This window comes from Carassius gibelio, chromosome A14 (assembly GCF_023724105.1).
Source record: "Carassius gibelio isolate Cgi1373 ecotype wild population from Czech Republic chromosome A14, carGib1.2-hapl.c, whole genome shotgun sequence".
Taxonomy (NCBI): domain Eukaryota; kingdom Metazoa; phylum Chordata; class Actinopteri; order Cypriniformes; family Cyprinidae; genus Carassius; species Carassius gibelio.
In genome coordinates this window covers 659,138-673,395 of record NC_068384.1, presented here as the reverse complement: position 1 = coordinate 673,395, position 14,258 = coordinate 659,138, and the positions used below count along the sequence as shown (strand labels likewise).

The 14,258-nt window shown below is 36.4% G+C and overlaps 1 protein-coding gene and 1 pseudogene across 2 annotated transcripts; both read right to left on the bottom strand.

Annotated features, from left to right (window-relative positions):
* Positions 1-275: 275 nt before the first annotated feature.
* LOC128027071 (spermatogenesis-associated protein 4-like) lies at positions 276-3,798 on the bottom strand (annotated as a pseudogene).
* Positions 3,799-3,976: 178 nt separating this feature from the next.
* asb5a (ankyrin repeat and SOCS box containing 5a) lies at positions 3,977-9,141 on the bottom strand. 2 transcript variants are annotated; one of them, XM_052614479.1, is made up of 7 exons: positions 8,914-9,141; positions 7,104-7,183; positions 6,740-6,847; positions 5,482-5,635; positions 5,235-5,369; positions 4,376-4,567; positions 3,977-4,297 (listed from the first exon to the last, which is right to left on the bottom strand). In XM_052614479.1, the coding sequence occupies exons 1-7, from the start codon at positions 9,110-9,112 to the stop codon at positions 4,170-4,172; spliced, it is 996 nt and encodes a 331-aa protein (XP_052470439.1). In that variant the 5' UTR covers positions 9,113-9,141; the 3' UTR covers positions 3,977-4,169. The 2 variants fall into 2 exon arrangements, with proteins under 2 accessions (XP_052470439.1, XP_052470440.1); XM_052614480.1 differs by lacking the exon at positions 8,914-9,141 and adding an exon at positions 7,755-8,529.
* Positions 9,142-14,258: the final 5,117 nt, after the last annotated feature.

Genomic DNA, 14,258 nt, shown 5'->3' with positions numbered 1-14,258 from the left:
GTTATCTTTCTTGTCAGGGTCTTTTGTCACCCTGAAGTGGTTTATTGTATGATAACGACTGGATTACTGTAATTTTTGAACAGCAACTTACCAAATAAAACAATTCATGGACATGGATTTATATACACAAATTTAAGATTATTACATTATCTTACTTGTAGATAAGCCTAAAGCCTTTGCTAAAGAAATATAATCCATTAAAATATAGAATGAAATATCAGCCCAACAAGAAAAACACTGCAAGCAACAGTGTTAAGAATCCGAAATCCAAACTGTTCAAAAGTTAGCGGTCAGTAAGATTTTATTTAAAATCTTTTGATGTTGTTTTTGAAGTAATACTTGCATTAAATTGATCAAAAGTGACAGTTTACATAGTTACAAAAATATATATTTCAAATAAATGCTGTTCTTTTGGGAATCCTGGAAAAAAAACATTGTTTCAACAAGAATATTAAGCAGCAAACTGTTTTCAACTGTAATAATAATGCAAAATGTTTCTTGATCAGTATGTTCAAATGATTTCTGAAGGGTCATGTGACACCGAAGGCTGGAGTAATGACATAATACATTTTGAAATATATTCAAATAAAAAAACACTTCAAATAAAAAATCAATTGTAATAGCAAGAAAGTTTTTACTCTATTTAATCAAATGGATGCAGTTCCTGAGCTTCTAGCCATTCTTTAAAAGCTCACCATAAAATTAATACAGAAATCCCACCAAGGTGATTTTTACAACAATGTCACCACATTGAGTCATGTGAAGGCACCAATGACAAGAGAGAGAGCAGAGTGATATGAGAGATATGGAAGTAGCACTGGCATGCAGCCATGGAAAGCATTCAGTTTATTAAAACAAAATATTTGACTACTGATTGCTTTAATGAACTAATCTGAATGAAGAATTCAACAGAGCCAGTCACTATTATACTTTTAATGAAAGAAACTTTGTATTTTTGGATGAACTGTCATCTTGAAAATTTTCCGAAAAATAAATAATGATTTAACAGAATAATATTTTTTCCTACTTTCATTTGCTTTTATTGTTGACCATAAAAATGACAGAGTTTGTCATTTTGACAAATCAAAAAAGCAGACACTTATTTCAATAACATTTCAGCTATGCTAATGATTAAATAACCCTGTTCAGGGTCATACCATTCGCAAATCATGACATTTTATTCTGCACAAAGCCTATTCCTTTATTTCTATTTTTTTAAATGTCCATTTCAGACAGATAAGAGCATGAGCATGTAATAGGGAGGAGGGTGAGAAAAACAGAGGGAGTGTGAGAGAGACGAGGTGGCATAAACAGTTTCTGGGCATAATGATGGAAAGCATTATGCTTGCTTTATATATCCATGGCAACCTTATGCTATGAATTGAGTCTGAAAGTTGCATGGTAGCACAACAGATACGCTCTTTTAATTTGACAGTGGCATTGAGCATGTGAGAGTGTTTACCTGTGTGTGAGTCTGAAAGAAACTGTGTGACACTATGTGTTTGTGTGTGTACAAGGGGAGAGAAAAGCAGAGTAAAAGAGGCAGCGGGGTCAACAAGGTCCTGGGCAACTTGCCTAAATCCTGCCTGTCTCACAGTGAGTTAAATGAATGTCTAATTTGCAGAGGGTCTTAGGTGGAGCAGAGAAGAGAACATGCTGCACCTTTCAATGAAATACAGCCATATCAATACAGCGATAACAGAGATGCAACAACAGGCTGAAGAAGGCCTAACAGCTAACTCAGATGACGTTCCAAACCTAAATTATTATTTTTTTGTCCATGGAGGAAAATTTTGAGGAAAATGTCAAGACTGCATTTTTTTTAAAAGAAAGAAAAGACCCAAGCTGCACTGATGTGTATGCTTGTTATTTTCATTTTAAATCTAAATCTAAATCTTCTGAATTTCTGAATTTCTCATTTTAAAATGTTCTTTGATGAAGATGCTCTTTGGTCTGTTTAAAGTAAGTATTTAGACTGTTAGCTTACATAGGTCTCTTCCTCTTGTTGGAGGGTATGGCCAAGAACTTAACAAGCTGCTTGACTGGTGTTCATCTGCAGGTTTGGCTCGCTCTGGTGGGCTAACAGCGGAGGCAATCTGACAGCCTGCTCTCCAAGAGTGGCCTTAACATTGAATCATTCTACGAAGAAGTCAAGGAAAAATACTCAAAAGGGAAAAAGGCAGTAAAACATCCTTCCCCAACACATACAGATATTAATGAAAATAGAAAGGATTCGTGGTGTGTTACTCACTTGGGTCTTGTGTTCTCTCCTCTTTTCTCTGTTGCTCTTTATAGCCACGGAAGCTGTGGCTCGAGCCACCGTTGGCAACTGGTCTTGATAAGCCTTATCTGTGAAGTCTTGCTCCACTCTCTGGACGCTCTGGATTCTACAAGACTCATAAAACATGACAAATGAAGACAAAGTGTGAGATTAATTAGCCCTTAACCTTTGAGTTAAGCATATGTGGCTCATTATGAAATCATGGCTGCAAGCCAATGTATATATTTATATTACAAAGCATGCACATTGCAGGTAAACTACATATCCTCTCTTTCATTTGAACATAATTTTATCTTTTGGAAATGAACTGTATCGTGAAAAGTGGGCTTTATATACCAGAACGGAGAAAAATAAAATTTGAGTATTCGAAAAACAATGCCTGTTTGGCTAATGTTTGATTTAGATAATCTGTTTTGAATGGAAAATGCATGAAGTGAATATGAAAGCTCACCTTCTGTTGGCGAGGACGGTGTAAATCTCTTGCACACGAAGCTCTGCAGCTCCAGGTTTACAGTGGATTGTGCCATCGAAGACCTCTTTCAGACTGATGTTTTGCTTCACAAAAAAACTTTTAAAAACGCCAAAGGTGTATTACAGAGAAGATCTTTATTAAACAGCTAGATCTTTATTTAACTGGCATAGTTTAAGAAAAATTTAAAATAAAAAGTCACAATAAACATATCAAGAAACCAAATTATTATTTCATGTCACTATTATTATTTCTGCAGGGTATCAAAACTCAGTCTCTCCATCTGGGACCAGTTGGACTGTTTGGCAGCCAATGAAGCTCCATGCTCCATTATCATACAAGTGCATATGTAAATCCCTTGGGAAGTAACTTACAAGGAAAATATTTCCGCCACTGTACCCATTGGAAAAGTCTCTTTAGTCCAAAAAGACAGCAAGGTAAATATATATATATATATATATATATATATATATATATATATATATATATATATATATATATATATATATATATGAAAATGTATTTTTGATCACAATTTGTCATATCTTTCATGAAACTAGATGATCAATCGCCGGATGTTGACAAAGTAGCGAAATAGAGTCCTCTTTAGGAAACTGGAAATTAATGTTTATTGTTGTACTGCTGGAAACCTTACTCGCTATCTATATATAGCATTTTTAAGCCTTTATACACAAGCAAATGTATTAAGATACACGAAAAACTGGCTCAGGTTTATGGGGCTTCAGAAATGCTGTTATCTTCTCTAACGTTACTCACCTGCGAACGTTTTTTGGGGAAAGCGATAAATCGAGACTTTGCAACCATTTCAAAACCTCTCGTGGTTGACCAGCCTTCTAGTCGGACTGTGAATAGGCCATTTCTAACTATACATAACGTCAGAAACGACGAGTAGCCACACGTTTGTTTGATGAAGAGGATAAACCTCCTTTGGTTCAATTTTCTACAGTCGCATGGAAACAAGCTCGACGTCACATGCTGCAGACAGTTGATGTGCTGCCGCCTGCTGGCAGATCAAAAAGTGACTCATTGTCCCTTTAAAGGGATATCACACAAAAAATACAATTCTCTCATGATTTCCTCACCTTCAAGACGAATGTTTGTAACCAGTTCAAAATAGTTGACGGAAGCCAGTGACTTCCATAGCAAGGAAAAATTATCCAGATAAAATTAGTATGTTGGATGTATAAAAGATAATCAAAATGGGGTACCATTCACAAGTTTATTTATACACCAAAGACATCAGTGGCCAATGGTAAATCAGGCCACAGAAATGGGAGACAATTATTATTATTAAATTGATAAATTTAAAACAGATTTTATTATTTAAAATGATTAGTTATACTAAGTCAAACTATAAGTTAATAATACTAAGATAGCCTGCCAGCAAACATAATGATGTTATCTATATTGTAGAAAGTTCTTCATAGCTTTGGGGAGGGGCAAATGTGAAAGAAGATGTAGTCGGGAACGTCCCAAACTCTCCCTGATTCGCTGACGGCAGAGCTGACGCAGAGAACGGGGCGTCGCTGTAAAAGGAACAAAACTGATAAAGGCTGATGCAGTAAAGCATGTAAATCTATCATGCTGCTGCACATGTAACCCACCTTCATAAATCAATAGGAATCCTTCTGTAAGGCTCCCTGGAGGAGCAACCTCTGCGGGACGCTTATACTCCAGGTTGCGTGCATTTACATCTGCCCCAAATTCCAGCAGGAGCTTCACTATGCTTGTACAGTCTTTATGGGCTGCTGCATGAAGAGGAGTCTCCAAATGTGCACCTCTCTGCACATTTGCACCTGTGATGATGAAAACATGAGTAACATAGAATAGTTATTTTCCAAATATAAAGCATAACTTTAAGTGTTGCCTACCTGTAAGAGTGGTTGATATATCAGTTAAAATACTAAATTGGTCGAAATTGAAAAACTTTTATAGTGCCATGATACATTGAATCATATTACAATTCCTGCTTTTTTAAAATTTCTTTCTTTTTTTTTTCTTTAGTTTGGTTCCTATGTAGTGTTTTACAGATCTATGATTTTAGTATTAATGTTTATTTTATTTATTAAAATCATTTTAATTCCTTTTTATTGTATTTTGTTTGATAAATATTACATTTTTTGTTTCATTCTAACATTTTGCTGTTTTGAAGCTTTTACGGGTTTGGAACGACATGGGGGTAAGTGATTAATGACAAAATTTTCTTTTTGGGGTGGAGTATCCCTTTAAGTGCTTTAAATCAGTCTGACACTGAATGAACTCACTTAATCTGTCAGAGCGTTTACAGAATCAACATTTAATGAACTCCCCCTTATTGTTACTTTCAGCGTTGTCCACCTCAAAATTAATCTACTTTTTTAGGCTTGTTAAACTTAACTTAAGTTAGACTGTCATAAAACTACTGCTTGTTTGTCCGCACTTTTCAGCACAGTTAGATAGTGTTGTGAATTTTGACTTGTTTACCTCCATCAAGCAGTTTGCGGGCACAAAAGAACTCCTTACATCGACAAGCACTGTAGAGAGGAGTGCCCATGTGAGGGATTTCATAGTCCACATCAACAGCCCACGCAATCAGTGCCTCCACACACTTACTGTGACCTTTGAATGAGACCATAACACCATGTCATATTAAAAACTTACAGAGTCTATTGGCAAGTCAGCAAAGTAGGGCTAATTTTGATTTGAGTTAGGACTATGGTCTTTTACCCACCCCTGCTGACTGCCTCATGGATAGGTGAAGGCTGGCATACAGCCAGGGCCTGTGGTCTGGCGTCACACTGCAAGAGCAGCTCTAGACATTCCAAACTGCCAGCTGAGCAGGAATTAAACAATGGCGTCACTCCATCTATAGTTGTCACATTAACCTGAACACAAAGACATAGAATACAAGGCAAAAGAACAGCATGTTTCATGACATTTTATGAGAAAAGCAACAGCGGAGCACAAATCTTGATAAAATGCTGAATGTTTTATCGCGTTTTATGGCTTAAGTGTTTACCAAATTATAATGGTTTGCTGTTATTCATATATTCGAATAGACAAACAAAATATATAATAATAAGAAAAATTATATAATATAACAATGATTAAATAAATTATATAGATTATATGTAGATTATATAAAAATCAAAAATAAAGATACAATTTCCAAAGCTGTAAATTGAACAAAGATAATTGGAGTATTATTCATTGGTAATTGGATATAATTGGACCCCAGAAAAAAAGGATTCTTTAAGTAAATATCAAAGTTATGATCACGTATTTCCCATCATTATATATGATATGATTAATAATTAACCTTAATTTAAGGTTAGGTTTTTACTGTTTTCGAGTGGTATTTACACTCTTATGGTTGCTTTTGTTGTAAGGTTTAGTAAATGACTGTTTTGTGACATCTGGAGTTAATTTTCTATTCAAAATGACCCGTTCACACTCAAACACTATTCACAGATTGCTACCGTCATTGTGTATGGTGCACCAAGTATTGAGCTCTCTGAGTTCAGTTGTATAATAGGTATTTTGAATGGACATTTTATTTTAAAGAGGCAACAATCTGTCTGCTTGATACTTTTTAATTCAGTATTTAAGTTTTGCTTAAAAAGAAATGTGTGCAAAACTTACAAAAGAAAAAGTAAGTAAATCTTAATTACTGTTATTTTACAGAACACTTTTTTTTTTAACAATGATAAGCATTACTTAAGTAAAATGTAAAAATGTAAGGGTCAAAAATCTATACTGCGAATTCCCAAGTAAGCTTATCTTAAACATTTCTATTTAAAGCTACTAATAATTATGTTTTGCTTTTATTTTTATTTTTTGTAAATTAACTAGCCTTTTCTGAGTGATACATTTTCCAAGCTTTTTTCTAAATCCTACTCCACGTGTTTTTTGTTTTTTTTTTTCAGTGTAGGCTGCCTATCAAGACCTGTGAAATGAAAGTGTTACCAATCAGCCCTGCAGAGACTAACGTTGGCTCCAGCATCTATCAGGGCTCTGGCACAGTTAACATGGCCCCCTATGCACGCCTCATGAAGAGGGCTAACGTGGTCTATTGTCAGCACATTCACGCTGTGGCCCTGAGGACAGATAAAGTAAAATGTGCAAGATTAAGTTCATTACAATCTGCAGGATTTATTTATTCCAGATGGTGGCAGCAATGACCTTCAATAGGGTCCATGATGATTACAGCGTTCACCTCTACACCAAATGTGTATTACATTACTTATCCAGTAGAGTGCATGTGACTACAATATATAAATACTACATATATTAATACAAAGATGTATTTCTTATCTTACAGTTCAATTTAAGGTCATTTAAATGAGAAATTACCTGTGCAATAAGGGTCTTGAGAGCCAGCAAACGTCCTTGGCTGGCAGCATCATGAAGAGCAGAGCGGTCGGCCCAAGACCCTGGAGGAGAATAAAAACAATGATTTGTTAAACCGGAAATTTAGGAATTTTAAAATATGAATATCACCTTATACATATACATACATACATACAACCTAAGTAAATCTTTCAATTTTGCATTTTTCTAATTTATTAGAAAGTGTATGTTTTAAATGTTTTTTGAATTGTTTAACCAATAATGTTATACATTGAAAAATATTTTATCTTTTCAATTATGAATTCTATAGAAATGTTTTTTTTTATTATATATTCAACTATAGTTAGTTGCAATTTAGCTGTTATAAGAAATTTAGTAAACATATGTGTCATTCTATTTTGCATTAATTAAAGTTTTTCTAATTTAATTCAGATTTTTATAATTTCATGTCAAAATTGTACTATCATAAAATAATATTAAATATTTTGTATTTTCCTATTAATTTTATCTTATTATGTTTGTTTGTTTATTTAAAAAAAATCAGTGCAATAACTTTCTTAACGTTTATTATCAGATGTAAATGGGATTCCTGTCCCAGATTTTCACTGCACACATAAAGTACCATCACAAAAGCTGCTATTCCAGTATACACACCTGAGTCAATATCCAGAATTACTGCTGATGCATTCCACACGTCATCATCATCATCTTCACCTCCCTTCATCACTCACTCAAATATAGTGTAATATAATCATTCAAGTTCAAAACATAAATAGGGCCAGCTCTCTGTTGACACGGTTTGAGCTGCCTCACAAATCGGTATCTTTCGATTTTCCTTCTTAGCCTCACATTCAAGAACAATACATTCAAGAACACTGTTCACTTTTGCCCTCAGGATATTCTAAGTCGGTCCACGTACACACGAAACATATCAAAGCACCAACCTTGACTGGTTAACCAGCTCAGCAAGACTTCCACTTTGACAGAGCTTGTGTCCCTTCAGGAAAATGTTTCCTCCTCATATCATTTTCTTCAAAAAATGATTTAAAAGAGTCATTGAAGCTGTCTGGTGTTTTTATCTACGTTGCCCTACTTAAGTTGCTTAGTAAATGCCAGACTATGTCAATCCCCTGTGACTATCGCCCGTCTCTGTTCCTCTCTGCCTGATCTTAAACTTGGAAAAGCTGTTTTCTGAGGTGCTCTGCGAGACAACTTGTTTACACCAAAAGCCCTGACTTCTGTTTATTCGGCCCGACTTCACTGCTCAAAATCCAGCAGACAAGCGTCTGGCTGCACATGTGCTTGATAGACTGAAGATGACTGCATTTCTTGTATAGTCAATGGGGAGGGGGGTGCATGGCCTCAATTCTATTAATACAACACAGTAAACAGCAGTCTGGCAGCCATTCCTGGGCTCAGCGTCGCAGGCACACTTAGTAAACTTCCATGTGCTTGATGTTTAGGATCTGTGGTCATGTGATCATAAGTACCCTGATGTAAAGCACACAAATAAGAATGTGCTTTGGAATGTAGATATAGCACTTTTTGAATTGTATAGAGTTTAAAAAAAAAGCATATCTAAAACAACGAAATGTAAAACTGAACTCCCTGTTGTGGTCATCATCACATGCAATGACAGCTATTATAAATAAAGCTGCAGGAAAACCATTGTGCAATAGTGATATTCCCCATGTTCCATATATATCCATGCAAATGGGCCATCATAAAGGGCAAAGTACTGGCAACAGGAAATTAAATCCACACTCCTGGCGCCCATGTGGTGAGCAGTGATGTAAGTGCGCGCTCTACTTACCATGCCCTTGACCATTATCATAGAACTCAGCAGAAATCCGGGCAGCCTCCTTATGGTTGCCTTTGATGATGTAGAAGTGCGTGAGTAGATTAAGGGTAATTCTAACAAAAAGTTTGAAGCAGAAGAGGGCTAGGATGGTAAGGTAAACATTGGACAGCTGTGCTGCGAATGGCCTGTATCCCTCAGTGGTCTCTCTCATGGCTGTGTTGAGAATGTTTTGTGGTAGGACAAGCAGAGTGCACTGCTCTATGCCATCCCAACAGCACCCCCCATGCACTAGGGTCCTTACTGCATCTCAAGTTAGAGTTGAATATCATTCGTTTTAAAGGAAAGGTTTGGCCAAAATGAAAATTCTGTGTGGTTTTACACCTGTATGTTGTATTTTGTCTAGTCTATGCAGTATGACTAGTGTAAATAAAATAATGCAAATGACCACATTTTAATATATGCATACATGTGTATTTATACTCTTGTTTTTTTTTTGTTTTTTTTAGATGTGTTTTATGCTAACCAAGTCTGCGTTTATTGGATTAAAAATACAGTAAAAACAGCAGGCCAAGCTTGTTAAATATTATTGCAATTTTAAATTACTTTTCTAATTAAATAAATGTAACATTTTAATTGTGATGGCAATGCTGAAAATATATACTCCAATATTTTCTTATTCATATATATATATATATATATATATATATATATATATATATATATATATATATATATATATATATATATATATATATATATATATATATATATATATATATATATGTGTGTAAATATTTTTTTAAGGAATTTTTTGACATCACATCACACTTCATCTTCTCATAAAATCTTCTGACCAATCAAATGCTCTCTAGAATCCGAAGCTCCTGCCCCCTGCACTATAAATAGACGCTGAAGCTCCGGCTGAGGTGAGGTCAGACACTTCTTGTCCACAGTGTAATATTTCCTGTGAAGTGAATGTCTCATAGTGCACAGTGTATGTGATATGGTACAATTCAGACATTGTAAATATGCTTTCAATTGGTGTAAATGAGGTCTGGTTTCACCAGGGGCATCATACACTCATGATTTTTGATAGGGCACGAGTGGTGGGGGTGGGGGATGTGGGCTCATGCTTGTCACGTGACACAGCAGCCACAATGGCACTGTATAACTGATAATCTTAAATAATGTTAACTATCAGGTAATATCTTGATACATGTGTAAGTAAATATGTTAATAACTGACATAGACTTATGTTTTATTTTAATTTTTTTTCATTTGTATTCAAAATATTTCCAAACTTGTTAACTACTGATGGGCAGAGGCACGTCCTGATTTTGCCAAGTTCTATGTGTTCCTAGGTCAACATATTTTGTTGACCCTGGAACAACATTTTACTCCAAAAATATATTCTTAACCATATCCCTACACCTAAACCTAACCTTAACCATGAGTAATCCCTAAAATCAGAGGATATGATAGATGAATGACACTGATGTACAAGCACCAAACACTGATTTTAAGCGTAAACTTCACAAAATCTATAAACTGGTTCTTCAAATCTGATTGGTTAATCACAATGTTGTTCCAGGGTCAACAACGATGTTGTCCCAGGAACATGTCTTACTTGGTAAAATCAGGTTCAGCTGGGCAGAGTGATAATAATGTAATGATGCCTGCATCTGTTGAGTTCTTTGTCATAAATGCAGTTTAATGTGATGCAGTTTAATGTTTCCCATCATTGGAGTGGAGTTAGGCTATTTCGTTCATATAAATAAAATTGAGACTCTCTCCCTAGAACTTTTTGTTTACGCTTCTTTCCTGCCCCTAGACTAGAAAGTGGGGATGTAACAAGTGGGGGCTCGTCTGGGATCGTAACATCCTCATTTGTAAGTTCCAAATGATAAAAGCGTCTGATAAATGATTAAATGTTAATGGCCAGTTTCACAGACAAGGTTAAAGCCCAGACTAAAATGCATGCTCTCTTAACTGAAAGGCACTTTTTAACTGACATGTCATATGATATAATAACTTAATTTCCAGGCTGAACGTTAAAAAATGGGGGACACGCGTGTCTCCCGGAGCCAATCCGATGACTACTTTGCATCAGACATTTAGCCAATTGTCCGTGGGCATGTTGTCTGAGGCTGAGACTAGGACCAGGAGGTCTTTCCAGTGCTTTATGGGCTGTGCGTTTACAGGGGTGGAGACCCTGGGGAAATGAGCTTTTTATGTATTTTGGCTAAATAGCTCCGAGGTTTGTTGGAAAAATGCAAATCAATTAAATAAGGGTAGATCAATAAGTGCAATTTAGGGTTTCTGTTTTAGGTTTTCATTGTATGTAGTGATTTTGTTAGAAGCTGTGGACCAAATGTAAGTTTCTTTCCCCATGAAAACAGATTAAGACTTCCTGGCTTGTTTCCAAGAGCCCTGTTTAGATTTGAAAAGAGTTGAAGTCATGAAATTACATTCTGATTTATGATTATATTATGTTGCTGTTTGTGATCATTGCACTTTTTTGGATATCCTGAAGGGCAACTGACAGTATAAAGTCGATTTAATGTGAAGGTGATGTCATTAAGATATGTAGGGTTGCAAATGTAAAATATTTACAAAAAAATGTTTGTACGATTACAGTATATATTTATAGGTGCATCTCAATAAATTAGTATGTCATTGAAAGTTCATTTCAGTAATTTAACTCTCAAATTGTGAAACTTGTGTATTAAAAAATTCAATGCACACAGATTGAAGTAGTTTAAGTCTTTGGTTCTTTTAATTTGTGATTTTTGCTCACATTTAACAAAAATGTGCTCTCGATTTTACCGGTTGACGTACATTACTACTCTCACCTATGGCTGTGGGTCATGACCAAAAGGACAAGATCCCGGATACAGAAGGCCGAAATTTGCTTTCTCCATAGGGTGGCTGGGCACTCCCTTAGAGATAGTGTGAGGAGCTCTGCCACTCGGGAGGTGCTCAGCATAGAGCCGCTGCTCCTCCACATTGAGAGGAGCCAGCTGAGGTGGCTTGGGCATCTGTTCCAGATGCCTCCTGGAAGCCTTCCTGGGGAGGTGTTCCGGGCATGTCCCACCAGGAGGATGCCCCAGGGAAGACAGAGGACATGCTGGAGGGACTGTGTTTCTCGGGGTCTGGGAACGCCTCGGTATCCCCCCGGAAGAGTTAGAGGAAGTGTCTATGGAGAGGGAAGTCTGGGTGTCTCTGCTCAGACTGCTGCCCCCGCGACCAGGCCCTGATAAGTGGAAGAAGATGGATGGATGGATGGATTTAACAAAAATCCACCAATTCACCATATCAACAAATTAGAATACTTCATAAGACCAATAAAACTTCTGCAAGGTATCTTCATTTACTGTACTCAGTACTTGGTAGGGACTCCTTTTGCTTTAATTACTGCCTCAATTTGGCGTGGCATGAAGGTGATCAGTTTGTGGTACTGCTGAGGTGGTATGGAAGCCCAGGTTTCTTTGACCATGGCCTTCAGCTCATCTGCAGCTTATTTTTTGGTCTCTTGTTTCCATTTTCCTCTTTGCAATATCCCATAGATTCTCTATGGGGTTCAGGTCTGGTGAGTTTGCTGGCCAGTCAAGCACACCAACACCATGGTCATTTAACCAACTTTTATTGTTTTTGGCAGTGTGGGCAGGCGCCAAATCCTGCTGGAAAATGAAATCAGCATCTTCAAAAAGCTGGTCAGCAGAAGGAAGCATGAAGTGCTCCTACATTTCTTGGTGACTTTGGTTCTCAAAAACACTGGACCAACACCAGCAGATGACATTGTACCCCAAATCATCACAGACCGTGGAAACTTAACACTGGGCTTCATGCAACTTGGGCTATGAGCTTCTCCAGACTCTAGGACCTTGGTTTCCAAATGAAATACAAAACTTGCTCTCATCTGAAAAGAGGACTTTGGACCACTAGGATTGGACCACTTACCCTCCTTGTGAAGGGTGTCAATGATTGTCTTCTGGACAACTGTCAGATTAGCAGTCTTTCCGATGATTGTGTAGCCTAGTAAACCAAACTGAGGCTACATCCACACGAAGCCGGAGCTAACCCCAATCTGATTTTTTTTTTCTCATCTCAAGAAATATCTGCGTAAACACAAAACAATGTAGTATACATGCCAGACCAGTATGTGGCGCTGTAATTCTGCTACAAAGATACAATAAAAACAGAAGACATGGACTATGCGCATAAATCTTGCACGTGGTACACAAACGAACATGGAACAATACATTTATTAATATGTGTTAATGTTAGTTAATAAAAAGACAATAATTCAGTGTGTGTTCATGTTTTTATTGCTGTTACGTGACATAGAGGTGTCTGACTAGGGGTGAGATGGGGGCTGATGATGTCATAGTTTCAGAAAATATACAGATTCGCTGTCCACACGAAAACACAAAGGCGGCTATTTTCAAATTTATCCACTCTGGGACACAGTTTAAAAAAATATTGGTTTCACTCTTCCAAATGCCGGATCTGTGTGGATGAAACGCCTATTATACAAAATTTTATCCGTCTCCATGTGGACGGGGCCTGAGAGACCATTTTGAAGGCTCAGGAAACCTTTGCAGAGGTTTTTAGTTGATTAGCTTTTTGGCATGTCACCATATTCTAATTTGTTGAAATAGTCTATTGATTGTTTTTTTTTTTTTTTTTTTTTTTTTTTTTTTTTAATGTGAGCCAAAATCATCACAATTAAAAGAACCAAAGACTTAAATTACGTCATTCATTACGCACACACACTAGAGACAATGAGTGGTTCTGTCAGAGCATGCACAGCACATGGAAGTGGAAGAGTCCCAGTAATGGCATGATTGGGATGCAATTCAAAGGCAATGAGCCTATAAGAGAGAATCTCCAGCGGGCCACACTTAGCCTAACAAGAGAATGAAAACCCCGAATGGAGCACTTTCTGGAGAAAGCATGCAGCACATTAGATCTTCAAGGTGAGCGAGTACAGTTAGTGTTTCACCTATGATGAGACATATTAATGAAATACTAATGGTTTCATTCAATAATATATTCTGTAACCAAATGATATCTGTAAGTATAGCAATATGTCAAAATTATGCCTTTTTTTGTGTGAGATTTGTCAGTTCTACACCTGCCCCATGGCCCAAGAGACTCAATGTTAACTTCTTTAAGATAAGAAAGAATGAACTTGAATTATAAATACATTTTTAGTTTTTTAATCAATTAGAAATAAATTTAAAGTTTGAAACATAAACTATAATTAGTGGTTTATACTCGTACTTCTTGCAACAGTGGTCAATCCTTTATTTTCCCATGTATCATCATATGTATCTTTCCAAAAACTGGGAGCG

Coding starts and splice junctions, on each gene's coding strand:
- asb5a (XM_052614479.1), bottom strand. CDS start 9,112: ATGAGAGAGACCACTGAGGGATACAGGCCATTCGCAGCACAGCTGTCC. Junction 7,184..8,913: donor TGATAATGGTCAAGGGCATG/GTAAGTAGAGCG, acceptor ATTCTCCTCCAG/GGTCTTGGGCCGACCGCTCT. Junction 5,636..6,739: donor TGATAGATGCTGGAGCCAAC/GTTAGTCTCTGC, acceptor CTTTGTGTTCAG/GTTAATGTGACAACTATAGA.